Consider the following 27867-nt stretch of genomic DNA (forward strand, 5'->3'; position numbering starts at 1 on the left):
GTATGCCATTAACCAGAGAGACCACAGCCCCCATATCCACGTTTTATCCCTGACATGTTCTTTATTTAAGGACCCTTGGATTGTATTTACAATGTCCATCTATTTATCAAACAGTAGATATGATCACAGATAGTCCTTGACTTACAACCATTTGTTTACTGACTTTTGAAGTTACAACAGCACTGAAAAAAGTGACATGACTGGTTTTTATAATTACGACATTGAAGCATTCTGTCACAGGTTCAAAATTTGAGCACTTGGCATGTATTTATGAAGACTGCATTGTCATGGAGTCATGTGATCACCATCTGTAACCTTCTTGACCATCTTCTGACAAGTAAAATCAATGAGGGAAGCCAGGTTTCCTTAACGACCGCATGATTCATTTAACAACTGCAGTAATTCACTTAACAACTGTGCAAAAACATCATAAAATGGAGCAAAACTCATTTAATAACTGCCTATTTGTTTCATTGCTACATGCCTATTTTTATTCTTGTAGCATTATTACAATTTTTGGGTAGCAGAAACATCTATGTTAGATATGTTTGGTGAAATCAGCTCTAAATCACTTCCTTTTGATTCAGTTTTGTAAAACTTAAGAAAATGGTTAAGACTTCAAGTTCTGGATCTAGGGAAAAAAACTCTGTACTATAGTTCAGGGTGGATAACAATCAATTTTTGGGGGGGGAAATCAATTTTTTAAAATTTAAATTGGATTTTTTATTTTTATCAAATTTATTTTAATAAAATGCTTTTGCAGTAAAAATCTTATCTAAAGATAGTTTTGTATTTAAGATACATTAATAATTTACATTATTCAGCATGAAATGGAGCTTAGTTATGTAGCATGAGGCTGTATATTCTGCAATATTTACATTTTTGGTAAACTCATTCAATGAATCCTCAATGCCTTTGTGTAACGGAACTACTGCCTCCTACCCATCTTTATCCAGTAGCATATCTAAACAGATATATCACTATGAAATTGACAGGAATTCACTGCATCAACTACAAACTCAAAATTGAAAGAAATCTGGGAAATAAGTCATAGTGTCAACTTTGAAAATGAGCATGGCTGCGGCCATCTTCCTTATTCATTTTCAGCTGACGCATTGAAAGAAGGGAGGGGGGATTGCCAGGTGCTTTGCTAGTCAAAATAAACCTTTGTCCCATGGGAACCAAGGTCATCGGCTGCTCCCAAGGCTGCAGGCTGGGCCTTTAGTGAAAAGCCCGCCAAGAAGATGTATTGAGGAACAGTTGCTTGCATAGCCTTAGGGGTGAGATTTCTTACTTTGTATTGGGGAATTGTTACCTGTGTCTTCAGACTTGGTTTCACTTTTGACATGCCGATACTTTGTAAGTAATAAACATGTTCTTTGAGGAATATGCAAACCTCGCAGTTCTCCTTTATTTGTCTCTGTCTGTCAGAACCATGACATCTAGCTTGTTCCCTTACCACAAAATTATTTCTACTTTAACATCAATAACTATATTATATGTAGGTAAATATAAAAACAACTTACCCTGAGGGACGGGTAGCCATATCCAGTAAAATGCTCTTCCATTCCCTTCTCTTGAACATCCAGATACGTGCTGTTCCATCACGACTTCCACTCACAAAGCTAAAAAATGGAAAATATATATCCTCATACAGTATGTTTTCCCGTGCAAACATTTAAAACTGATTGTAGAAATCCAAAATGCAGTCTAGCAATATTAGACCATATAATTAATTTACAGGTTCATAAATTTTAGGAACCAAATGAATGGGATTAAAACACAAGGAAATCCAAAATAAAAGGCACTGCGTAGTGAAACTCTTGGAAGAAATGTAGGAAATCAAAGCAGGTAATACAGACAAGGCAAGTACCAGGAAATGAGTCAAGTGAGTCTGTGTACAACAGAATTTAGAAACATAAAAAGCAACCAAGTACTATATCACAATTTTTTAAAAATTTTTTTAAAAAATTTATGAAATTCGTAAGGATATTAAACTACATATGGTCTTTGGTAATTACCTAAATGATAACATCTACAAGTTTTTTAAATTAGTTTATAAGTAGTAATTACATCCAAACTGCTGTTAGTTCAGAAAAATTACAAGCAACAAAATTCAAGATCAATTCTTAATCATCATCACTGGGTTTCATTCCTTTCTTTTTCAAAGTGCAGTTATTGGCCCATAAAGCCCTCAGCAGCTTTTGAGATCCTGGCTTTGATACCAAGGTTCTTGAAAGACTGCCTGCTCCAAATAAACCTACACTGTTATTAAACACTTCACTAGAAATCATGTCCATTATTGTTTTGATTTTGGAAATGAGAAAGTAACACACAAGACATTTTAAAGCTGTGAAATACTGATACAGAAATACTCTCGCCTATTGATTGATTGTCCCGTGCTTGGTGACCTTGAAACTCTAGTCTGCAGTATTATTATTTATTCAAGTATCTAATCAACACTAGAGTTTGCAGATATTTAACAGAACATGTTACTATCAATATGTTTATGTAGTACTGCTATTCCTGCTACTTATAAGAACCAGCAGAAAAAAACATAACAATTGAATTTAATTTTACATATTCACATAGTTAGTATGTTTCTTAATATGTTTCACACACATAGATCATTTCCATTTCCCATTTTTTAAAAAAGGATAGTCATATTAAAATACGTGTGTGTGTGTGTGTGTGTGTGTGTGTGTGTGTACACACGCATGTGTGCACCAACAAAAACTACAGCATGAACCACTTAAAAAAATCTTACTCACAAAATATGTAATTTTCCCTATATGGAGACCAATGTTGATAGGTCCATGTAAATGGGACCTGATTTGATATGAATTCAAGATATCAAAACAGCATTTTTTGATTCCTGTTTTGAAGGCAAACCAATTCAATTCAAATTGCTTAACATTCAGTTTGGGGGGGGGGAAATATTCATTGTAAAGATATATTGAGGAAACAGTAAAACACATTGCCTTATTTTTTATTTTATTTTTTGGCAAAGTACCATATATAAGCTTGCTATATTTCAGGTTTTCCTGGAATAAATTTTGAAAACATTCCCTTACATCTTTTAAGATAAATTGTTTGGAAATTGTCCAGCAAAGAATTTAAATTGTGCTGAAACAATGCAGAAAATATCCAATTCCAGATTAAAAGCAAACTTTTCCAAAAAACAATGTGAAAAATTCTTTTCCACTTGATTTCTAGCTGTAGCATTTATTTATTTCCTGCCCTTTTATTTTCATAAATAACTCAATGTGGTGAGCACACAATAATACCCCTTTCTCCTCCTATTTTTGCCACAATAATAATCCTGTCAGATGAGTTGGGCTGAGAGAAAGTGACCACTTGGCATGAGAGCGAATAGTGACCATCACCTTGAAATAGTGTTCAGCCTCCTAGAGACTTGACACTGTTGGATAAGAAACTATGCTATTATAGGTAGTCCTCGACTTACAAACAGACCATTTAGTGACCGTTCAAAGTTACAACAGCACTGAAAAAAGTAACTTATGATCATTTTTCACACTTACGACCACTGCAGCATCCCCATGATCATGTGATCAAAATTCAGACACCAGGCAACTGACTCATATTTATGACAGCTGCAGTGTCCTGGGGTCATGTGCTCACCTTTTGCGGCCTTCTGACAAGCAAAATCAATGGGGAAGCTAGATTCACTTGACAACTGTATTACTAACTTAATACCTGCAGTGATTCACTTAACAACGGTAGCAAGAAAATGAAGTAAAATGTAGCAAAACTTATTTGACAAATGTCTCACTTAGCAATAGAAAATTCTGGCTCAAAGGACTACCTTTATTACTAACATTGGATAGTTGGCTTTATAAGTATCCTCTTGGGAGGAAATTCCTTCATCACTGTGATACTTAATATATGCAATCATGGCTCAATAGTAATATTCTAGCACAGCGGTAGGCAACCTTGGCTCTTTTATGATGCGTGGACTTCAACTCCCAGAATTCCCGAGTCAGCCGACTCAGGAATTCTGGGAGTTGACGTCCACACATCATAAAAGAGCCAAGGTTGCCTACCCCTGCTCTAGCAGAAAGGCATCATGAAAATATCTCACAAAGATAGCTAATCCAAAGAGGAAAAAGGTAGAACAGAGAAAGTAGCATTGTTACCACTAATCTTTAAAAAACAAAGAGTAAACATTCCAGCAAACTTGATGATGCTACTCCAGTATCCATTTCCTCCTTGCCATAAGACATAAACCTTGCCCAATCGTTAAATATTTAAGTAAAGCTTCATCCAATTGCATGGACCAACCAGGTTGAACAGCCTTCAACCCATATTCAGAGTGAGAGCTAAATTAAATTTCTAACTGTGTAATATTCCATTAACACAAGAAATAGTAAAATTAGGATTTTTAACAGGCCACCGAAAAGAAGTTGTAATCTGAAAAATTGAATGAAGAGCAAGGGTTTAACAATGTGATAAAACTCATCAAATCATTCAAATCCCCTTGGCATCCTTTACATCAACTGCAACTCCTGGTGTACTGAAAATCTCAAATCTTCATAGCATTTTGTAGCTACCTTATTTGATGTATTACTTCAAAACAGATTTCTGCTTTAATAGCGTGTTTTTATTGAAGTTTTTTCAAAACAAAGCACCTTTTCAAGCCTGACATAATCCTACATATCCATACAAGTATCAATAGAATTAATGAAAACTTTCTTACAAGACCTTTCAGAAACAAAGTATATTGTGATGTGTATCTTATAAGTATCTTTCTCATAAACAAATATTGGGCTACTTAAGTAATTCAACCAAAATCAGACACTGAAGCTATCAAATATTAATTAAAGGACAACATCATGTACATTTAATGGGAAATAAGTTCTATATAATATAAACTATGTTACAGAATGCAAAATCAAAAAAAATTGCTCAATGTATGTCTAATTAGATAAAAAATAAACTTGATAATTAAACTAGCACCTTGAATTTTAATAACTAAGTAACAGTACAATTTTCCTAAACATAGTGGGAGAAACATGTATAATATATAAGTAATTTACTTACCGATTACTAGTATTAGAAAACTGAATGCTGTCCACTTTGTCCTATGTGAACAAGAAAAAATTAACAACATAACTATAGGTTATTAATTTACTTCAAACAAATAGCTAAACAATTTAGAGAAGGTATTTACAGTATGAAACTCCAACTCTGATATCTTCTCTGGCTGACCTGATCCAAAGAAATAAACCCTAATGATATGATCTGTACTTCCGGTGGCCAGAAACATTCCACCTAAAGAAAAGCAAACATGAAAGAAATATCACTATCAATTTGCTAAGGAGATTTACTATAGTTCTATAATTTTATATCTTGTGTTCTTTTAACATTAGTTCTACTAAACTGCAAACAAGCAGTATACCACACTGACTCTCAACCACAATCATACATCTATTTCCCTAAATGTATTCCAGGATGCTTCTCCCATGAAGAAATGGAACATGACTAAAAATTGTATTTATTACACAACAGGGTTTCAGTTAAGTATTAGAATTCAAGATAGCAAGATGGACTCTGACACTATTAGATAATTCTTTCTAACCTTTCATAGGCACCATATGTTTGAGAACCAGTGTGCTGCAGAAGGCAAAGTGAAAACTCAATGGGTGGGCATTTCTCTTGGTCAAACCTACCAAATAGGATTGTTGTGGAAAAACTGTGGAAGGAATTTATGTATGTCACCTTGAGCTCTCCTAAGAAAAGCAGGATAGAAATGTATCAAACAGGCAGGTAAAGTGCCTACGCATCAGTTAAGAATATTGCCATTTGTGGTTAACGTGAATAAGATCATAGTGGGCATTTTTGAATTATAAATATTTTTCATTATACTCCAGTAATACAATTAATTTGGGGAAGGAGAATTGTGCAATTTACCAGCACTAAATGAAGAGCAGATCATTTGGACTCCAGGTCTTGGCCGTTCTGTAAACTTTGTTGGCCTTGGACTGCAAAGATTTGAAAATATATAATTAAATATATTAAGGCAATGTAAAATGGCAAGTGAATTAAACAGTAATTATTAAAAGATTAAACTAAATAGGAGCACATTTCTCAGAGAAAGTGAATGATTACGCACACACATCAAAAGCCAGTATATAAAATAGTTTGGATTTAAAGACATTTTATGAGTGGAGAAAATTTCTGTTCTACGTTCTGTTCTGCAAAGATTTGAAAATATATAATTAAATATATTAAGGCAATGTAAAATGATAACTGAATTAAACAGTAATTATTAAAAGATTAAACTAAATGAGCAAATTTCTCACGAGAAAGTGAATAACACACACACACACAAAAACACACACACACACACACACACACACACACACTCTAAAAGCCAGTATATAAAATAGTTTGGATTTAAAGACATCTTATGAGTGGAAGAAATTTCTGTTCTACATCATCTACATCATTAACATTTTGATTTATTCCTGTTGAGTCAAACTAAACTTCATGACTTCTGCAGGATATAATAAAAATATTGAACTATATACACTGCACACCCACAAAAGGTGTGCATTATTGAATTGCAGCCTTTTTATATTCTGGTATGTTCATCTATTATATATTTCTGAATACCTGTAGACATATATCCAACCCCACCCTTTCAGTGCTCTATTATAGGAAAACTAAAGTATACTGATTTAAATTTAAATTACATTCAACTTAAGTTTATTTCATAATTAGTATATATCCTGAGCAGGAATGCATCCTATACTAAACCTTATGGTCATGCAGCTGACATTACTTTTAAACTGCATAACGACACCATTTTCAAGAAAGTGAAAAGAGTTTAAGCTATAAAATTAATGGCTCTCCACTTAGTCTTCTCTGAATTAAAATTATTTCATGCACACATCCACATATATTTCTTGGCAACAAAATGGAAGTAATTACAATACTTTTTTTCTAGAATATATGATTTCCCTTTCTAGTCAACAGACTATGCTTTTTTCTGACAATCGTCTATACAAATATTAATCAGATCCAACTCTGCTTTCATTTCCAAGAGCAAACAAGGTTAAATAGGCGTTGCCACCTAGCTATATTGAATGATTGGCTGAGAATTCAAGTTTTCAGGAGAAAGAATAGGCTATAAAATGCTTAGGATTCAATCTGCGACAGATCTCTTTGAACACGTGGGAGTGGAAAGGCAGCTGATTTAAGGTGCTGGTGATTGGTGCATTCATCCGCTACATCCTTCAAAGAATATTTTGATGCCATACCTTAAGTGCTCCACAGCCTACTAATAATTAAGGTGCACTGTGTATTTTCCAAGACACAGAAGTAGCCAATATGACACAATAGTTGATACAATATCAACTACTAATATCAATGCATGGCCTACTGCATTTATAAATCCTAACCTTGTAATTCAGAAATCTCCCCTATTTTTTCACCAAAAACCCCCACAAATGTACTGTTTTTGATAAAAATGCAAACAAAACATTTGCAGTTTTTGAACAGTTTTGCAAAATACTATATGTAATCTTACAGGAATAGGAGATATAAACTAACTTGATTTTAAGTGTGCCAGCATCCCACAACCAAAAACATATTGTGCCATCTGCACCAGTTGAAGACAAGTATCGTTTTGAGCCACTGCACAAGGGAGAAAACTGCAAAACAAAAACAAAAAACTGTTAGGTAATTCTTTGATTTATAGCAAGCAAGGAAATGAGTAATCAAGTGATTTGGAATATACTAAAATGTCCTTACTACCACTTCTATAGAAAAGTAGTTGGAACCAAATGCAATGCTCTGTCAGAAAATGCTACAATAGTTCTCTCTCCCATGCAGAGTCCTTTTTTTACGTATGATCATACATACACTTTGCCTTGTATTATTTTTTCCCAATAACGAAACAAGTAATTCAATTATAAATTTGCCTAGACAATGCATCTAACTCCAAGGTCAACTTCAGACCAACAATCAAGTAAGCAATACCCCAATCAAGAAACTGCCAAAGAGCCATTAGTAAACAGCTGGACCAAAGAATCCGTAAGACCACCTCCACCCACACAGACAGGCAAGGCACCAGAATATAAACCGACAGCAAACAGCACGGATGATGTTACCTAGTTAGGATAATGAAACGTCTGCAAGAAAACAAGCAAGCTCAGAGAGCACCAATGACCCCACAATGCATTTATCTTTCTATATCAAAGATATGCTTGCCTTATTAAAATACATACTTAATTATAGTGCTGTACATGAAAAAGCATAAACTGTTTTACTTCCTTATTGGTCATTTTGCTTCCAAAATTCTAAGGCTTGTCATCTATTTTACCTGCAGAGATGTTATAGACGCACTGTGTCCTTGTAGAACAGCCAAAGGAGCACATGTTCGAAGACACCACACTCTGATCATCTTGTCACAGCTCCCTGAAGCAATCATGGTATTCTCATAATTAACAGCCATGTCTGATATTTCCGCTGCATGCCCTCTTAAAGTAGCAAGCAACCGTCCATCATCTGTTGCCCAGATTTTCACAAGACAATCATCAGAACCCTATAAACAGATTAATCATCAAAATTTATTTATAAGGTTAGCTAGGCTATAAGATCCTCCCTCGGATCCAAGGAATCCTTTAGGTAAGAAAAGAAAAATTACTTGAAATGTATACTGTATAGTTTTAAACTCCACAATGTACTAGACTCCTTTCTCTTGCTTTTGAGAGCATTCAAAAGAACACATAAAGGTCTGCTGTTATCAAGTGCTTTGCTTACAGTTCTTTGAATCTAAGTACTTTAAATGCCTTGAAGTGTTATGATTTTCTTAAATCTAGTTACACGGAAGTAAAAGAAAAAGCCATTTATATAAAGCTGACCTGCCTCGTTACAGCTATTACATATATGCTAAAAACTAAGGAAGAGCAACAATGTTAATTCCAAATACTGTGCTAATTGTCAGATGCCCTGTCCAAGAAGGACTGGAAAAATTTTCCTTGTTATGTTAAGGCAAGGATTTCCCGTCACTATTATTTATACATTGTTAACAGATAAGTAGAAAGAATAACAAAGAGCCTTGGTGGAGCAGTGGGCTAATGCCTCCTTAAGTAACACCAGCTGCCTGCAATTAGTGCAGGTTCGCATCCCACCAGGCTCAAGGTTGACTCAGCCTTCCATCCTTCCGAGGTAGGTAAAATGAAGACCCAGATTGTTGGGGGCAATAAGCTGACTTTGTAAAAATGCCGCTGGGGGGGGCGAAAGCCCTAATAATAAGCAGGCATATACATAGAATGAAGGCTATTGGTAAGCACATTTGATTTGTGCTTAGATTGTAAGCCGCCCTGAGTCTTCGGAGAAGGGCGGGACATAAATGGGATTAAAATAAAATAAATAAAATAAAATGTCTTTTCAGACTGTACATTTTTATTCTAACTTTCACTGGAAAGCACTACTATGCCCAACAGCAGTTTCTTTCAGTGTTAATGTTCATTCTTTATTGAAAATGTTGCTTACTTATCTTAATGGTACTGGGTAAAAATTAAAATAAAATCATTTCAAACATTCCTCTCATTCATTTACTTCAGAGGAAAATGCTGGCTGGCAGGAAGCCTCTTCAGCTGCTACCATAAACCCCATCATTTACTTCAACCATCCAAGGCAAATGGTTCAAGCTTATTATGTCTCTCCCCAGACAAGGAAGAGAAAGGAAGTGGTAGTATTGGTAAAGGAAACAAGACCCATGGGATGCATTGAGTTTCAGAACATATTGTTTGTAAGTTCAAATTGTCAATAAAAATATTGTAATTTCTGTATTTCTAATCCTCCTATCTCATTTGTAGAGCAAATCAAAACTCCTCTGGATTTTTTTTCCCCCCAGAAAGCAAATACCAAATTTCTCATGTCTGCTATTAACAGAAACCCTTTTGGAGAAAGTCATCACAGTTTGTCCCAATTTTTGGAGAAAGTCATCACAGTTTATCCCAATTCAGCATGCATTAACAGCAATTCGTTATTTAATTATAAAATTTATATCCTGTCTTCTTCCTTCTATAAGCATTCAAGGAGGTTTATAATTAGATAAAAATGAAGCACAACAATTAAAATTAAAATCAGTATCATTGGATATGGCTTGTACTGCCAAACTAGCTTCTATCCTATCTTTAATAAACACTGCCCAGAGGCAGACAGATTCTTTTACCTGCTCTATCTTTTTGTCACATATTCACTCTAATTTTTCCTCTCACGCACAATTACCTTTGTCTTTGATACATGAATTACCAAATCCATATAGTTTGCTGCATTGTATAATCTAATTAACATTCATTGTAAATCATTCAAGTTCAGAGCCAAGAACACAGTTTTACCTGCATAGAAATTTGGACATATGCTGATATTCCTAACCAATGTACTTCTAATGTCACTAAAAGTGTTTCTTATACAATTGTCCATCACCTAATTAAATAACCAACAGAATATCACACATATACCTTTATCTAATTACCTGCACAATCCTGTATTATCTTCATACAACTTCATAAGCAAAACATATTATATTTTAACATTTTTTATTACCCTGCCTATTTCTGGCAGCCTTAACATTTTAAACCATTTTTCTTTTCATAATATTTTTTCTCAGATGTCAACAAATACACTATAATTCCCATTAAACTTCCTAAACTACCACTTCTAACCTTTCCTCGCTTCGTTTCCATCCCAAATTTTATCCCTTTTATGAAAGAGGCACGGTGGCTCAGTGACTCAATGACCCTGCAGATGGTCTCTACTCCAGTGGTTAGAGTCCTAGCATTTGTGTGGCGGGGTGAGCTCCCATCACTTGCCTCAGCTTCTGTCCCCTCTAACAATTTGAAAGCATGTTCTATGCAAGTAGATACAATAGGAACCATTTTGGTGGAGAGACAAGTTGATGTTCCATGCAGGGAGGCAGATTCCTGCTGGCTCTGAATCTTCCCAGTTGTTGCGCCCATTTGTGAGGCAGCTCCAGGGAAGGAGAGGGGCTTGGCTGACCCTGCAGGAAGAGCCACTCATCTTTCTTTCTGGTGCAAAGCCAGCTTGTCCCCTGTGGCACACCTTGGGAAGCTCGCAAGCGTTTCCTACAAGAGAGCTGCTAATTTGGCAGCCAAACTATTACATTAGCTCGGAGACCACAATAACATGCGGTCTCCTAGCTAATAATAATAATAATAATAATAATAATAATAATAATAATAATAATAATAATAATAACCCTTTTATTTTTAATTCCTTTCATTCGGAAAGAGGCTCCTTTTTTAGCTTCTGAAACAAATTTCATCAAATTTTCTTTCTGCTTATTTTAACCTTACCTGTTCCCGGCTTTCTTTGAGTAGATTAGTTGCGAATACTTTTTTTTTTCTAAAAAAAAATATCCCTTATCCTTAATTTTTATAGCATTCTCTTCTTTTTCCTCATCCACAACTTTTTTACTAAGCATTCTTTCTTATACTTCCACATATACGTATGGCATTCAAAATAATTCTTTTAAAGCAACTTCCCCATCCTCCTCTTTTTTATGAGGAGCCTTGGTGGGAGCAGTGGGCTAATGCCTCCTTAAGTAACACCAGCTGCCTGCAATTAGTGCAGGTTCGAGTCCCACCAGGCTCAAGGTTGACTCAGCCTTCCATCCTTCCGAGGTAGGTAAAATGAGGACCCAGATTGTTGGGGGCAATTAAGCTGACTTTGTAATAATGCCGCTTGGGGGGGGGGTGAAGCCCTAATAAGCAGGCATATACATAGAATGAAGGCTATTGCTAAGCACATTGATTTGTGCTTCTTAGATTGTAAGCCGCCCTGATTCTTCGGAGAAGGGCGGGATATAAATGGGATTAAAAAAATAAAATAAAAATATCCACTTTCCACACATTCTGTTGGGAGATTTATGTATCTTCTAATGCTGTTGGACAAAGGATTCAAACTTTCTCTTCCTATAGTCATTCTTCTTTCACTCTGGGGTCTTTTTTCCCCTTCCCATACTTACCCCCCCCCGGCCCCAAGATGCATGTTTCAAACTGCCAAATTATGGTCTGTTCGAAATTCAGAACCTTTCTTCAATCTTTCATTATGAAAGATCAAATCAGCCTTTCTTATTATTATTCTTTTGCATGAACAAGCCTAACATCATCCTCTATGTTCATTATTGGATCTCTGGACAGCCCAATCACTTTTTCCTGTACTCTTTCACCTTATTCCGTGACATCCATTCATATCCATTAATCATAATTTTTTCTCCTGGATCATATTCAATCAGAAAGTTGCAGTGTTTTTACCAAAACTAATCCCAGTTCTTCCATTGTCATTATTTGCAATACATGTGCTTTTCATCAGCTTATGGCTTCCTATTTTCATACAGAGCTATAACTAGATGATACCAATTCATATTCTCTTATCTCTATTTCAACCCTTTTGTTCTTAAGTCTAACCTTCCTTACATTTGTTTCAATTCTACTAATTCACATCAATTATATTCTCCATCTTTCTGTTGGTTTCTCAAACAACACATCTATTTTTCTTTCATTTTATTTGTTAATTTGTACTCATCACTCCTTACTCCTCTTCCATTGCAAAACTGTTTTTAAATAGTTTCATGAATCCGCACTTACTGTGAATATCCGTCTACCAGTCCGATCAAACGTTACACAATATACCGAAGACAAATGTCCCAGAATTCGCTTATGCATTTTCATATGCTGATATACAGCAGTTGGAATAAGATGTTCCAGTCTGTATTTTCCATTAAGCTTTCTTGAAAAGAGTGTTTCAGCTATAAAAAAATTTGATACATTTAGATATATGTTCAGAAAGATATATCTGTTAAGCAATATCAAGAAAGATTTAAGCAGTTATTCATATACATAATTCATGTAATTAAAATATGTTTTTATTATATCAGAATATAATAAATATATAAGTACATACTGTGTTTCCCAAAAAATAAGACCTAGTCTTATATTTTTTTTGTCTCAAAAAGAGGCACTAGGTCTTATTTGGGGGGCATGTCCTACCATAGAAACACTGCAGCCAGGCCTCCCACGCCCCGACACCTGTCGCACCACTGCCTGACTTCTTCAGCGGCTGCTTGATGCCACTTGTAGCTGGATGCCATGTGGCACATTGTGCCAGCGCCAACGGTTGTGGCAGGAGGCTGCATAGTGCTTCATGCTGGTGCCGCCAGTAGTGGCAGGAGGCTGCACAGGACTTGAGGCCATTTGCAGGAAGCTGCATGGTGTTTTGGGCCATTGTCGCCAGTCGTGGCAGGAGGCTATGTGGCATTTTGGGCCGTTTGCAAGAGGCCACATGGTGCTTTGAGCCATCACTGCCAGTCACAGGATGCCACACAGCGGCCTGCTGCGACTGCCGGCAACGGCCTGAAGCACCTTGCAGCCTCTTGCAAATGGCCTGAAGCACCACACAGCATTCTGCTGTGAGTAGCGGCAATGGCCCAAAGCACCATGTGGCCTCCTGCCGCAAGGAGCAATGGCCTGAAGCGCTGCAAGGAGTCCTGCCGTGAGGAGCGGCAAAGGCCCAAAGCACTGCACGGAGTCCTGCCAGAACCGGTGACAACAGCCCAAAGCACCATGCAGCCTCTGCCATGAGGAGCTGCAACGGCACGATGATCCATGCAGCATGAGAAGTTTCAGGGCATGGGAGGCCTGTGTGCTGCGGTCCTACCAGTAAGATAAGCAGGTGCAGTATGCTTGGGGTAGCTCCACCACCCCCCAGCTTGTTTTTTAGACATGCACCTCACCCCAAATCTAGGGCTTATTTTTGGGATAGGGCTTATTTTCGGGAAAACACAGTACCTTTATAGGTCTCAACAATAATAATTGCACTTTGAAAAATCACACACATCTGACCAATATATTTGCCTTAGAGTGAAGGATCCTCACTTATTAGCAGCCCAATTAGAATCATAACTTAAGGACTACCTATATGGCACTTTTGATTTGTTAAGGATTTAGTGATTATTACTACTTATGATGTCGTTCTAATTACTATGATTGTTTTAGACTTTGGTCAATGGAGATAAAAAATGTTTTTTAATTATTTACTTGCATGCCATGTAAAACCAAAACTCCTTGTTTAATAAACAAGCACATGTGAGCTATTCAGCCCTACCTTAAGCATCCCTGGTTAAAGCATCAAAAAGCAATGTTTTATATTACATCTAAGCTCTGTATTGAGATCATAATCTAATTTTTCTAATGCCTTGTGTAATTCTGCTTCTTTGAACATATTTAACATAATCCTGGGATAAAACAAATGAAGCTATTTCCTCCTGCTTTTTTAATTACTAATGTAAAGTTAGAAACAAATATCAAAAAGTGCCACCTGCTAGTTCATATTATATTTTAAATTATGAATCCCAAGTTACTTCATAGTGATATATTATTACAATTTCTTCTATATGACCAATGATATTTATATCAATAATAGTGCATAATTAATAACAAATCAAGATATTTTATTTATTATATAAGCTTGAATATCACTCAATTTATTCTGGATTCTGTTGTCAGCAGCAAAGCATCATAATCATATCTTGTTGATATCTTATCAGGACAAAGAGCAAAATCAAACCTTTTTTATTTACCAAATAAAAACTACCAAAACCTAAAAAATCAAGCATTTCATGGTTTTAAGCAAGGAATAGCTATTTGAAGACAATCTATTCTGATAATTTCTTGAAAGTTATACTCTAAAATGGTTGCAGCTATTTATTATTTTGTTTCTTCAGTAGAAAAAAGTAGCATGCCTTTGACATATCCCATTTGCCAATGATCTTTTACATTTCCACTTTTCCAAACAGCAGCATCACAATTAACAATTAACATATTTGATTTCATAACCATAATGTATTCTGTACACATTCCATACTGGCATACAATATAAACTGTTGCTCTGTGTTATAAAAAAGCCAACGCATTGTAGGCTGCATTAACAGAGGAATAGAATCAAGATCATGTGAAGTGTTAGTACTACTTTATAAAGCCTGGTAAGGCCACACTTGGAACATTGCATGGAACGTTGCATTCAGTTTTGGTCGCCATGACATAAAAAAGATGTTGAGACTCTAGAACAGACATGTCAAACTCGCGACATCACGTGACGTTGCGAGAACTATCGGGACTATTTTGCAATTGCCGGCAATGGGCTAGGCGTGGCTTCCGGATGACGCGTCCGGTTCACGGGCTGGCAGTTTGACACCCCTGCTCTAGAAAGAGAGCAGAGAAGAGCAACAAAGATGATAAGGGGACTGGAGGCTAAAACATATGAAGAACGATTGCAGGAATTGGGTATGTCTAGTTTAATGAAGAGAAGGACTAGGGGTCACATGATAGCAGTGTTCCAATACCTAAGGCAGGGGTCGGCAACCTGAAACAGTGAAAGAGCCACTCGGAACCGGTACCCTCACAAAAGAAAAAACTGGGAGCCGCAAAGGAGGGTGCGCATGCGCAAAACAACAGGCTTGACAGAACAGTGGAGCCTAAGGGGAGACATGCAGCCACCCTGCCCCCTCCGCTCTTTCACTCGCCTTTGCTTGGAAAAGCTTCTCTCTCGCTCTCATTCACACGTTTTGTTTGCAAAAGCTTCTCTCTCGCTCTTTCATTCCCTCACTTTTGTTCTAAAAAGCTTCTTTCACGCTCTCATTCACTCACACTGTTCAAAAAACGTTTCTCTCTCGCTCTCATTCACTCACCAACTCAAAAGGCCAGCCGCAGCGCCTCCATTGACTTCCATGGGGACGCTTGGCAATTAAAACCACTCCTGCTACTGCTGCTAACTTTTTCACTTGCTGCTTGGTTCCGATTTAACCTGAGAATCCCCGGATGCCACTGCTGGGGGTGGAGGAAGCTGCCCAGGTTCGGCCGTAGCGGAAGTCAAGGACAGTAGCAGTGGAGGCAGCGGCGACGCTAGAGGTCTGCCGCATCTCCGTCAGCCTCCGCCTCCCCCACAGAAACAAATCCCCGTGCCAGCCCCCATGGCAGCAGCAAGCCCCAAGGAGCAAGCAATTGCTCCGCCAGCAGCAGCTGCTATTCGGACTGGAGCGTCTTTGGCGGCAGGAGTAGCAACGCCTGCCTGCCGGGCGGAAAAAAAAGAAAGGTTGGCAGTGGCGGCTGCTTTTCAGGCAGCTTAGTGTGCTTGCGGAGATATGGAGGTGCTCCAGGCCCGCGCTCCACTCCTCTCCACTGTTCGTGACTCTGAAGAGCTGGCCCCGACCTCCGCCGACTGGAGCCCATCGGCGGAGGTCGGGGCCGGTGGAACAGAGTCATCAGCTGATCAGCGGCCCTGTGTATGTGTCCTCCTGGGCCAACGGGAGCTCTGGCGACTCTGTAAGGCCAGCCCCAAACTTTACAAGTGGAAATCGAGGGAGATTGCCAGGAACACGAGATCAGCGTTTCTCAGCCCGCGCTGATCTCGCCCTTCTTGCAGTCTCCCTCTCTTTGTTTCAGCTTGCTTTCGGCATTTGGGATGAAGACTCGAGAGAGGGAGACTGCAAGAAGAAGAGATCAGCGCTTTCTGCATTTGGAATGAAGACTCGAGATTCTACGTGTCTCAGCCTGCGCTGATCGCACCTTCCTTACAGTCTCCCTCTCTCGAATCATCCCAAATGCCGAAAGCGCTGATCTCGCCCTTCTTGCAGTCTCCCTTTGTTTCAGCTTGCTTTCGGCTGCTTTTCTTTTGAGGGATCCAGCCTTTGCCGCCCCCTTCTCTCAGCTGATGCCCCGAAAGAAAAGCAGCCGAAGGCAGCAGCTCTACAAGTCTCCACCGAGAGAATGGGGCGGCGGAGGCTTGTCCAATAAATATGACATATTTATATATGTCCAATGACATATTTATGCTATTAAGAAATTTAAAGAAGCCACATTCCAGATTTCAACTCCCTATGAGACAGAGGGGGGGAGGGGAAGAGAGAGGGCGGGAGGGAGGGAGGATGAGAGTTACTGTATGCTGTCTAATTATTTCAGATAGGCTTCCAAATACAATCAGAAATATCCTGTCAGTTCTAGTTGCTCAAGACTGTTTCTTAAAATCTAAAATCAGATTTAATATACATTTTTTAAAGAAACCTACACAGAAGGTACATGCCAAAAACTATTGTCACAGTTAGTGTTACATTGCCAATATTAGTTATTACAATTATGTAATAACATTCTTACCTATACTTGGAGGACTGCCATAATTTATTGGTGACTCTGGAGGCCTCCCACAATGCAATGCAGCAAGAGCAGACCCCTTCCACACAACATGTTTGCAACCTATTTAAATATAAAAAACAAATATAAGCATAAAAACATACAATGAAAAAGATGATCAAGCCATTTTTTGTTTGCATACTCATACTTTTATTTGTGCGGAGCAAAGACTGTCTTCCAGCTCCTAATAGTGTTTGAACTCCTGGGACACTTTGAGGAATTTCTTGCTCTAGAAGAGGTCCAAGTCGATGGCATATTTGCAGAAGATGATCAGGTGCCAAGTGTCTATAGTATTTTACCTGTTAATAAACCAAAGATTATTGGTATAATGTTTTACTCTCACTTTTGAAAGTGATGTGCATTTGGCACATAGGACATTGTTTTTACACCCTACAGAAAGAACAATTTAAAACATCGTATCCTGAAACAAACTATACGCTAAATTTAAATCACCCTCTCTCAGTCCAACCCACCTCACACGGTTGTTGTTAAAATAGGAGGGAGGTGTGTTGAATATGTTCACTGCCTTGAATTATTTGTAAAAATAATAAAGTTGAGATACATATATAATAAATAAATAATTTGCTAAAAACCATTATTTTAACAGTCCATAAATCATAACATTGTTTTCATTTTAACCATTACAGAAGTAATATCTAATACAGAATAACATTAACTGGAATATTTGTATCATTAAAAGAATGTGCATAACCTTTATAAAATGGTGCAGATACATTAGCAGTCCCAATTCTTTATTACACAACAAGGACTGGAGTTAAGACATAAAGAATTACTAATAATCTAATGTATTCATGGAAACTCATGAATTTTAACTATGAAGTTCCTAGTTTCTACTACACATTCCAAGTAATTAGACTATACTAATGACAGTCCTACATAATAAAAGGGTGCTTGCTTTTTTCTCTGTAATATTTCAGAAATTGTTTTTTTGAAAATTAAACTCACTGTTCAAGATTCAGTTTACATCCTTTTGACAACGTGCACAAGGAATACTTATTTAAGTGTAAGCTATAAAGGTAAATAAATTAATATAAGGCTTCTCACATAGTATAATATTCTAATACTACTATAATAAGTGAAATTTCTCTTATGTGAAGACATACAGGTAAAAAAATCAGACCCAATGTGAATAAGCAGAATTTTACTGTAATTAAATTGGAGGTTTCTCCCTTTGACTCAGAAGCCCATTTGAGATTAGATTTTTGCCCTCTGTAATCTAGAATGGGAAAACAACAGATCCTTTTTTAAAAAAACTTTTCTCTGAAAAAGTAAAGTATCTATAAAATTGCGGGGGATTTTTAGCAGAATGAAGTTATATCTGTTGACTAAACTTCTTCCTTCTCTACAGATAAACTGTATTAAATTTCAGACAGGCGAGATTTTTAAGGGAGTCTTTATGGCTGAACAAGGTCTGTGAATCCTGGTTTCTGGGTGCATAACATTTGTAAAAATTTTATATATTATGAATGTACCCTTTGAATAAAAACATAATTACAAAGGAACCAGGATTTTGAGTCACTTTCATTTAAGTTCTAAAATATTAATTATATATATTAGTTTTATGTATTTTAGATAGAATTAGACAATATCTGTTGGCATATCTACCTCTTCTGTAGAAACATATTTTCCTAAATTTCAGTTAAGAAAAAAGGGAGGTAGATGATTACACTAAGGGAATTACTAACTTGGGGTAGTAAAAATATATATAAGACTCAGTAGCAATGAAAACGGCAGATATTATAAAAGTGCTCCTCCCCAAAATGAATTTATTTCAATGGATGTATTTCAGTTGTACAATTCCCTACATAAGTGAAACTACTTTAGACTAGAATTCTGTGAATTGTTATGATAGATGTTGTCCATTCATTCAAGGCATTGCAGCAAGTCAAGGAGCTAAAAGTAAAAAGAAATGTGCATTGTGATGCCACAATACCTGTACCATCCTCTTATATATATGTTATGTTGCAATATAATAACAAAAAATTGTATCATTAATACTGGAATGTGAGTGTCAATGCTTTCATGAGTGGTTTAAATCCAATGCCCCCTTTTTATTTTAACATTAGTTCTTGGTACAAAACCCCAAGTGCAAAACGTTCCCCTAAATGCAAGTTTTAGAAATCAAGAGAAGATTTTAATTATATTTTAGCTGTATTCAGAAAATTTAGCTCTGAATTTGGTTCTATAAAAGTATTTTTCTCTCTCATTCCCTTTTAACATCATACCAGTTATATACATTGAGCAATATTTGGTGTGATATTCTTTTAACAAATGGCATCCCTGTGTGAATAATTATGTAAAAAATAAAAATTAAAAAAATGTGTGCACATATGCATGTCTCTTCTCCCAACAGCATTTTAGTTCTAAGGTTAATGTATTTTGAATCCAAGAAAATGCAATACTTCTCTCCAGATAAAAAAATATTCATTATTATTTTAATAGTCACATGGAAATGTAATTATCCAAGTGCATCAGATATCTAATGAAGTCAGTTTACATTATAATCAGAGACTCTGCTTCAGAAGTGTGATGCCTTTTTTAAAGGGCTTTTCTCTCCCAAGCATTTGGCTGTGTTAAGCTCTTTCACATTGCAAAACTGAAGCAAAAGGGAATACCCTAACAGATTTTTACATTTTTAAATTTTCTTTTGTAATACAAGTATTTTTCCTTTCATTTATCATTGAACTGTATAACAAATGACCCAATTTGATCAAACCAAATCTGAACAAATAATAAGAGGAAAATAAGCTTCAGTAAAGTTCATTCTAGACAGCTAGCTACTTCTTTAAAACATCGAGAAACTTTTAGTTAAGAATTGGACAATATGCTTTTGCAACATTTTGGCTCAGTTTCTATCCAAGCCCATGCAAACATTACCATAAATTCATGTGCATATAAGTCATATGATTTTCAGCATGTGAAAAGGCTTTTTATAATGCTGTACAATGCATTAATGCAAAGAATTTGTACATTTTTTTAAAAAAAAAAATCTTGATCATATGACCCATGACAATTGGGATTGGCACCATCAGATGAAGAAGAGATGGTAAAAAGGCAAGCAGGCCTGGCAGCTGCAAATTTAAATTCCTGTACACAGAGCATGGAGAAAGAGTTATTCCAACTGTTGGGCTAAAAAGCACAAGAACTGGAAAGCCAACAGATTCAACTACAAGAAAAATGGAAATCCAGATTTGTCTGCTATCAAAACAACTGGAGAAGGAGGGACCTATTTTCTTTGGTATTTTCTATATTTTTTCCACAAAAATCACGTTTAGGAAAATAGTACTTTCTATTTAGATTTAGATTTAGATTTTATTAGATTTATATACCGCCCTTTCCCGAAGGACTCAGGGCGGTTTACAGGGCATTTAAGTGATACATGAATATATAACAGGTTTATATAGTACATAACCAAATGATATTGCATGAAGACCTTTAACTTCCCATACATGTTGTCAAACCTTTTGGTAAAACCTCTCAGTGCAAGGGCAAAATTACTATTCACAAGGGAAGGAAGAATCCAGTCTTTCTTTCTTTGTTCACAGGCTTCTGTTCCCAAAAGCAACAAAGCCTCAAAGCACAGGAGTGTGGAAGATGTCTGAAGATGCATCTGTATCTTTAAAATACTCCATATACTTTCTGTTTCCACATTGTTGTTTTTTTCCAAATTCCCCTCCTTGCAGGATTTTTTCCCACTGACTCACGGTTTAAAGCAATCTACATCTTTATTTTAAAATATTGCCTCTTTCATGTCTAAAAGACACTTGGACAACCAATAGTGAATATGCCAACTGACCCCTATAAGAGAAATTTGGTCTAAAAACAATGTTCAGAAATATCGGAATCCCCACGATGCTTAAATTTGCAAATCATTTCAGAAACCTTAAGCAGAACCTGGAGTGACGCCAACAAAGTAGCAAATTCACTTTTTCCAAAGAGAAAAGTAAAGGCAAGAAACCTGATAGGATTGTAAGTAGAAGCCTGATGCAGACAGCAGTAGCTGATATATACGGAAAAATACGCTGGATAGAAATACTTGGGCCCAACAAACACTACTAGTACACTTATGACTTTGCATGGAGTGCAATACTCTGAAAAGGCTCCACGTCCCACAGAATACCGACTGACTTTCCAACCAGAGCCTGTTACTCGTCCCAGCTTCTGCCAACCTAGCAGTTCGAAAGCACGTAAAAACGCAAGTAGAAAAATAGGGACCACTACGGTGGGAAGGTAACAGCGTTCCGTGCGCCTTTGGCGTCTAGTCATGCCGGCCACATGACCACGGAGACGTCCTCGGACAAGCGCTGGCTCTTAGGCTTTGAAACAGAGATGAGCACCGGGCCCTAGAGTCGGAAACGACTAGCACGCATGAGCGGGGGAACCTTTACCTTTTTACTGAATTTCCTGGCATTATTCCAGCACTGAAAGAAAGAGCTCCAGTACAGGGTATACAGCTTCTGGTTAATGCTGCTAACTAAAATCAAGTATAGGTTGAAAAATAATAACTGACCATAGACTTTAAAGTACCACTGGTGCACATCTGCATATCTAAGCAGTCATACCACAACATTCATTTATCTACCTTTGTCAAGTGCTTGAAGCGGAAAAAAAGAACTCTGATTGCCAGTATCTAAAAAACAATTGTAGGATAGCAGAGATTGTGAGCCGCCTCTCTAAGGGCAGAACCACCTGCAGCAATGGTACTTTTTGGGCCAAATCTCAATGGAAAAGTAACAACAGAAACAACCATTCTCAACTCACCTCAGGTCTCTTTCGCACATATCAATCAGAGGGCTAAAAGAAGCTTCCTTCACTTGTTCACTTTTTAAAGTCAGATTGACAAATGGGAAGAGGTAAGAATAGCCCCTATTGATAGGGTTATATAAAAGTATAGGAAAGAAATACAATTCCTCCAAAATACTGCCATGGGGAACAGGGTTAAAAAGCACACATGCACACACTCACACACACACACAACCCCACTGGCTCTTTACTGAAAGGTACATTTTTACTCTGCAATACACAAACATCCAATCTTTGCTATTATGGCTTCATACCCCAAACCATCTTTCAACTATTCTTTTTGCTAGTTTAGATGTCAGGAATACTGCAGGATTCTAGCCATTTGTAACACGGTTACGTTTTTTAAGAATGTGAAATGTCAAGTTTTCTTCCTGTAATGTAAACTACAAAATAAACTGCTTTCAAAATGTCTATGTATATTACAGGAATAATTCAATTAATCTATACTATCAATTAATTTATACTATTTGCTTATTAATAAATTACCACCTTAATAAGGCTGAATTCCAGTAGTTAGTCCTCAATTTACAACAGTTCATTTAGTGACTGTTCAAAATTACAACGGCATTGTAAAAAGTGATTTATGACCATTTTTCCTGCTTACAACCATTGCAACATCTCCATGGTCACATTATCAAACTTCAGATGCTTAGAAATTGATTCATATTTTATATGACAGTTGCAGTATCCTGGGGTTATGTAATCACCTTTTGCCACCTTCTGACAAGCAATCAAGGAAGCCATTTTCATTTAACAACCGCATTACTAATTTAACAGCAGTGATTCACTTAATGACTATGGCAAGAAAGGTCATAAAATGGGGCACTTAACTGTCTCGCTAAGCAACAGAAATTTTGGGCTCAACTGTGGTCATAAGTCAAGGATTGCCTGTAAGTGTAATAAGAAACAAATCTACCTATAATTTCTTCAGGTCAAGATGCTGAAAACAATTTTCAATATTTAACAGCCATCTGTTGAGCACTGGCATTTTCCGTTGAACCATATTCTTCTTAGAATATACCATAAGTTTTCATTAGAAAAATATTTTTTTCTATACTATTTCTTTCTTCCTGAACATAACCATCTAACATGAGGCCAGAAGACAAAAGTCAGTGCCAAGCTGGCAGAAATCTGTGAGTTAATTCTACATACTTTTTCACACTGTCTCATCTATCCCCATCTGGCTAGCAAAGAAGCTAAAGTTACCTGGATCTAGTCTCCATTCCTGGTGTGTGTGTGTGTGTGTGTGTGTGTGTGTGTGTGTGTGTACACATACACACAAACTCAGACACACACACATATATACATACACACACAAACACACATATACATTTGTTATTTAGGTACATTAACTCTATTATTTATTTTATATGCCTCATATAATTCCTCTTCACTCACTCAGGCAAGCCAAAAGGCTGGACACAGCTGTTTTAAAGTTTTGTGTTATTTTTTTTAAAATAATGCAATCATCCATGACCACAGCACACTATGACTGTACTAACCAAACTTCTGTTGTACACAGGAGAAGGGAGAAACACTTGCTGCTCTTTCCAGGCATTTTGCTCAACTCTCATAGTTGAAGTACAATGGTAACTTCTAGGCTTAAACGATAATGGAGCTTCATTATATCCCACCTCTCCCATTAGCCTGCTGGATAGTATTTTTCCAAAGTCCAGACAATTTTACTGTTCTGTTAGACACTGAGGAAAAGTGGGTTGAGCTCCTACCACAGGGGTCCCCAACCCCCAGTCCATTGACTAGTACCAGGCTACGGCATGCCAGAAACCGGTCTGCGCAAACAAGCAAACCCCATCCGCTGGATACAGGCAGTACATGAAACCATGCCCTGTCCGGTCCACAGAAAAACCTCTCTCCACGGAACCAGTCCCTGGTGCTCAAAAGGTTGGGGACCTCTGTCCTACCAGACTCACAAAAAGTAAAATTAGAGGGTGTCCAATGATGATTCAAAGATAATCGAAATATTTCAATATACAGAGTCCATCTGAAATTTTAACACATACCCCCAAAAGAAAAAAAGGACTAGATTACTTAAATAAACCACAATTGGTTGAATATACAAGTTTACAAACCATGGTATCTGGGTTCATACAATCAAATAAATGTCAAAGTTAGTGTAAATCCCACACAGTTGTCACGACCAAAATAGCAAGAACTGCAGTGCCAATCTAGGGTAAAACAAAATATTTAAAAACTGAAAAAGGAATTTCGCACTTGCATTGTGAGTTAATTATGGTAGAACTTCTCTAAATGCTTATTCCCAGACTTCTACCTGGCCATATAGTTTATGAAATAAGTGGTCAACTGACCCACTCTCTAGTTTTGGCCAATTCCTTTCCCAACTTCCCCCAATCTATCATAGCTAACATGATTTGTGAGTTATTGAGCTAGTTAGCCCTGAAATTATAGCAATTGGACGTTCCATAGTAAAGCAAAATACTATGCCGGAGAAGGCTCACATCATTTTTTCAAGACAGTTTCTGCCCTATTGACAGCACTTCCAAGCATATGAAAGGATTTTTTAATCTTCTACTAAGACAATAGTACTTTTTAATTTTTAGAATATTTTTTTAATCTTCTGCTAAGCTTCAGGGAAGTTTAATAATAAAATCAGACAAGGGCTTTTTAAACAATCTAGCCACATCCTCCAGAGGAAGTGAAAGTATAAACTGCAGATTATAGCTCCACATATAATCCAACCGAGATTATTTTTGTGCTGAAACAGAATTGTGACAGAATTTCAGTGAACTACACGGTTTTGCCCTTAGTTGTATTTTCAACTATTTTTTTACCTCATCTTAACTTGCCATTCCTAATATTTTTTTCTTGATGGGCCCCATCGATTTAGCATTTCACTTACTTAGGGTATCTGACTGTTCTACTAGGAACAGATTTTCCTACATACATCTGAGTTTCAGGTTCTATTGGATTTCCTTGCAAAGGAATTTTGAATCTGTAAACAGCTACCTGAAGAAATGCAATGGATATGCAATTTGTTCATATTTTGTTCACAATAAGGGGAACACAATGAAAATGTTCTTGCCTGAATCTGATCCAGTATATTCTTCTATTGCACAAACTCCAGAGCAAAGGATTTAGTTTTTCTTTCTAGCCAGTTCAACTATCTTACCTTAACATATAGTTTCTATCTACTACCTGTTGTCCATCTCAGTTCCCAAAACTTGGCAGCTAATATACAAGCTCTGAAATGCACTCTGAAAACTTTTTTCTTCCTTGGGAAGCATAAAGAGGTCCCAAATTATAAATGTAAGATGATGGTTTGGATTTCATTTATCAATTGCTGTTATAGTAAGCAAGAATAGTTATAGAATTTTCAAGGTTTAACTTTGCAAGAAAAATAATGGTACATGCATGTTATTAAATAGTATCATTTTACAAGAAACAGGCTCTAAATAATGTGGACATGTATATGATTGTTACTGACTCTATATTTACCTTTTAACTTATAAGCAAAAGTTGCTGGGTATTCGAAAAGTTCTAAGTTAAGCAAGAATTGAGACTAAATCTCTGTAAAGCCAAATCTACTCACAGATCCAGAGAGAACAATTACATCTTCCTTACATGCACTCTCAAAATATGATGAAAATGGTCTCTTGAAACCTCAGATTTTAAGTGTACAGGAAGTTACAGTTAAATTAATATTGTACTTCCACTGGCAGACAAAAAAGCATTCTTGAATTATATACATATTTGGAATCTTAGTATCTCAAAACTATGCTTAAAACTAATCTATAACACTACAAAAGAGAAATGAATTTTAGCATAATTCAATAGGATTAGAATAAAATAAGTAAATTATTCTCAATATCACGATTTCTTTTTATTACACTATAACTTATATATCTGTAAAGAATTTAACAGCAGAGAATACTATATAAAAAGTAACAAATCTCCAATTCACAAACATACAGATCTAATCTGGTGTCTATGGGCAACACTGCTTCTTTGTACTTCCCCCTAGGTTCTAATAGAGTCCCTGAACCATTTTTTTCTTGAAATTAAAATAACTAGGTAGTAATTGGAATATATCAAAGTGAATCTCAAGTCTAAAGCTGTTTACTTCCAACCATGCTACCAGATCCCACATGGAGCCTGAAACTATTTTAGAATATAAAAAAGGTAGGTGAATACGAACAAGCCTTTTTGCTTTAAAATGTACATGGAAAACAAGATACACTGGGAAATACTAGGAAACATCTTGAAAGGTTAAAAATGATGAAGGGGAGATTATGTCTGTGCAGTATACATTTAGCCTTTGGGGGTATGTTTGGGTTTTGTCTCTGTGAGCCACTAGAGATAAAAGTCATGTTTGGTTTTAGTGGTAGTACATATTTTGCCTCGGTGCATTTCTCAGATTGTACAATGTACTTTTTGTAAAATGGATTTTCCACTAGGCTTTATGTACTCACACTTTTAGCTCTCTTCAGACTCAGATGCATAAACTACTTGGGCCTTGTTAGTTCATGTTCTTCAATATAATTGTGTATGGGAAATAGTTTTATTTTCTTTTAGCCATTACTAATTTGTCAGCACCATTATGGCGGTCATTTTGTTAGACTTTTATTGGTTTTCTCAAAGTTATAAATATACCCACCAAGAGGGGGGGAAAAGGACCTTTAGATATTTAAAATAATCAGCCAAATGGTTTTCCATTCTCAGATTGGAACATTTAGCCCCCTGAAGTGTGAATTTTTTTATTGTTTCATTGTTGCCCAGGAGAAATACGAAATAAATCTGAACAACTATTTTGGAAATACTTAGCATCTATAAAACAGTATAACCTATGCTTTCAAAATTGTGTAAACCAGACATGTCAATCTCGCGACATCACGTGAGATCGCACAACATATCGAACAGTTTTGCCATTGCCGCCAACGGGGTGGGCATGGCTTCCGCATCATGCATCCAGCCTGCGGGCTGGCAGTTTGACACCCCTAGTGTAAACTGTTCACAGGATTATTGATGCTGCTCACCAACTTTCATGCTATATTTTTTGTCTTTCATGTACTTAACTTTGGTAAAAGTACCTAAAATTTTATTTTACATTAGTTTCATTTCACCATTTTAAAGTACCCATTCTTAAGAAAGAATACATATCTACCGAAGAAAACTATCAATATTTAACATAGATGTATTAAAACCATGCAATTGTTTATCTAACTATTCAAAACAAAAGTACTTCAATGCATGTGTAATTTTTCCAATGTTTCAAAAAAAACTTTTTATTAGTATATTTATATTATACAATCCCTTCTGAATTTCAGCTTCCACAATGGTGACATACCCTGTAGAATTACGGAAAGTGCTATGTATGTCACCTTGAGCTTCAGGAAAAAACATAGAATACACACACACACACACAGAGCTGCTTTTATTTTTAAAAAACATGCCCTGGAGGGGGTGGTCATAACAAGTTTGGAAGATAGGGAGGAGAAAAATGGGTGTCTAAATCCTCTAAAAATTAGAACACTCTCAGCATATGATTAACTTTAAGAGGCAAAACTACTACATAACATAAAATCACTGTAACATGATCTACAAATTATAGAGGCTGAATTCCACAACATATCAACCCAGATAACTCACATTATTGCTCAGCATGTCATGTGAACTAGATCAATGGGATAAAAATTTAAGTAAAGCAATTTAGATTTGAAATAAGACCAACCTCTATTAACAATTTATACTTCCATCTATTTCATTCTGCAGATTTCTATGATTTTGGAGCTTTAATACTAAAAACATTTGCCCTCACATTCTAAAA

The 27867-nt window shown here is 36.5% G+C and overlaps 1 protein-coding gene across 1 annotated transcript in view; it reads right to left on the reverse strand.

Annotated features, from left to right (window-relative positions):
• The window catches only part of PHIP (PHIP subunit of CUL4-Ring ligase complex), an 87894-nt gene that overhangs the window by 56476 nt on the left and 3551 nt on the right, over positions 1 to 27867 (reverse strand). The window contains exons 5-13 of the mRNA XM_081332563.1: positions 17389 to 17539; positions 17205 to 17303; positions 12645 to 12805; positions 8348 to 8569; positions 7576 to 7676; positions 5932 to 6002; positions 5192 to 5292; positions 5062 to 5102; positions 1527 to 1625 (exon numbers count right to left, since the gene is read on the reverse strand). Of these exons, the coding sequence (XP_081188689.1) occupies positions 1527 to 1625; positions 5062 to 5102; positions 5192 to 5292; positions 5932 to 6002; positions 7576 to 7676; positions 8348 to 8569; positions 12645 to 12805; positions 17205 to 17303; positions 17389 to 17539 (1046 nt within the window). The remainder of the gene's footprint in view (positions 1 to 1526; positions 1626 to 5061; positions 5103 to 5191; positions 5293 to 5931; positions 6003 to 7575; positions 7677 to 8347; positions 8570 to 12644; positions 12806 to 17204; positions 17304 to 17388; positions 17540 to 27867) is intronic.

Source organism: Vipera berus, assembly GCF_964194415.1.
Source record: "Vipera berus genome assembly, chromosome: 1".
Lineage (NCBI taxonomy): Eukaryota > Metazoa > Chordata > Lepidosauria > Squamata > Viperidae > Vipera > Vipera berus.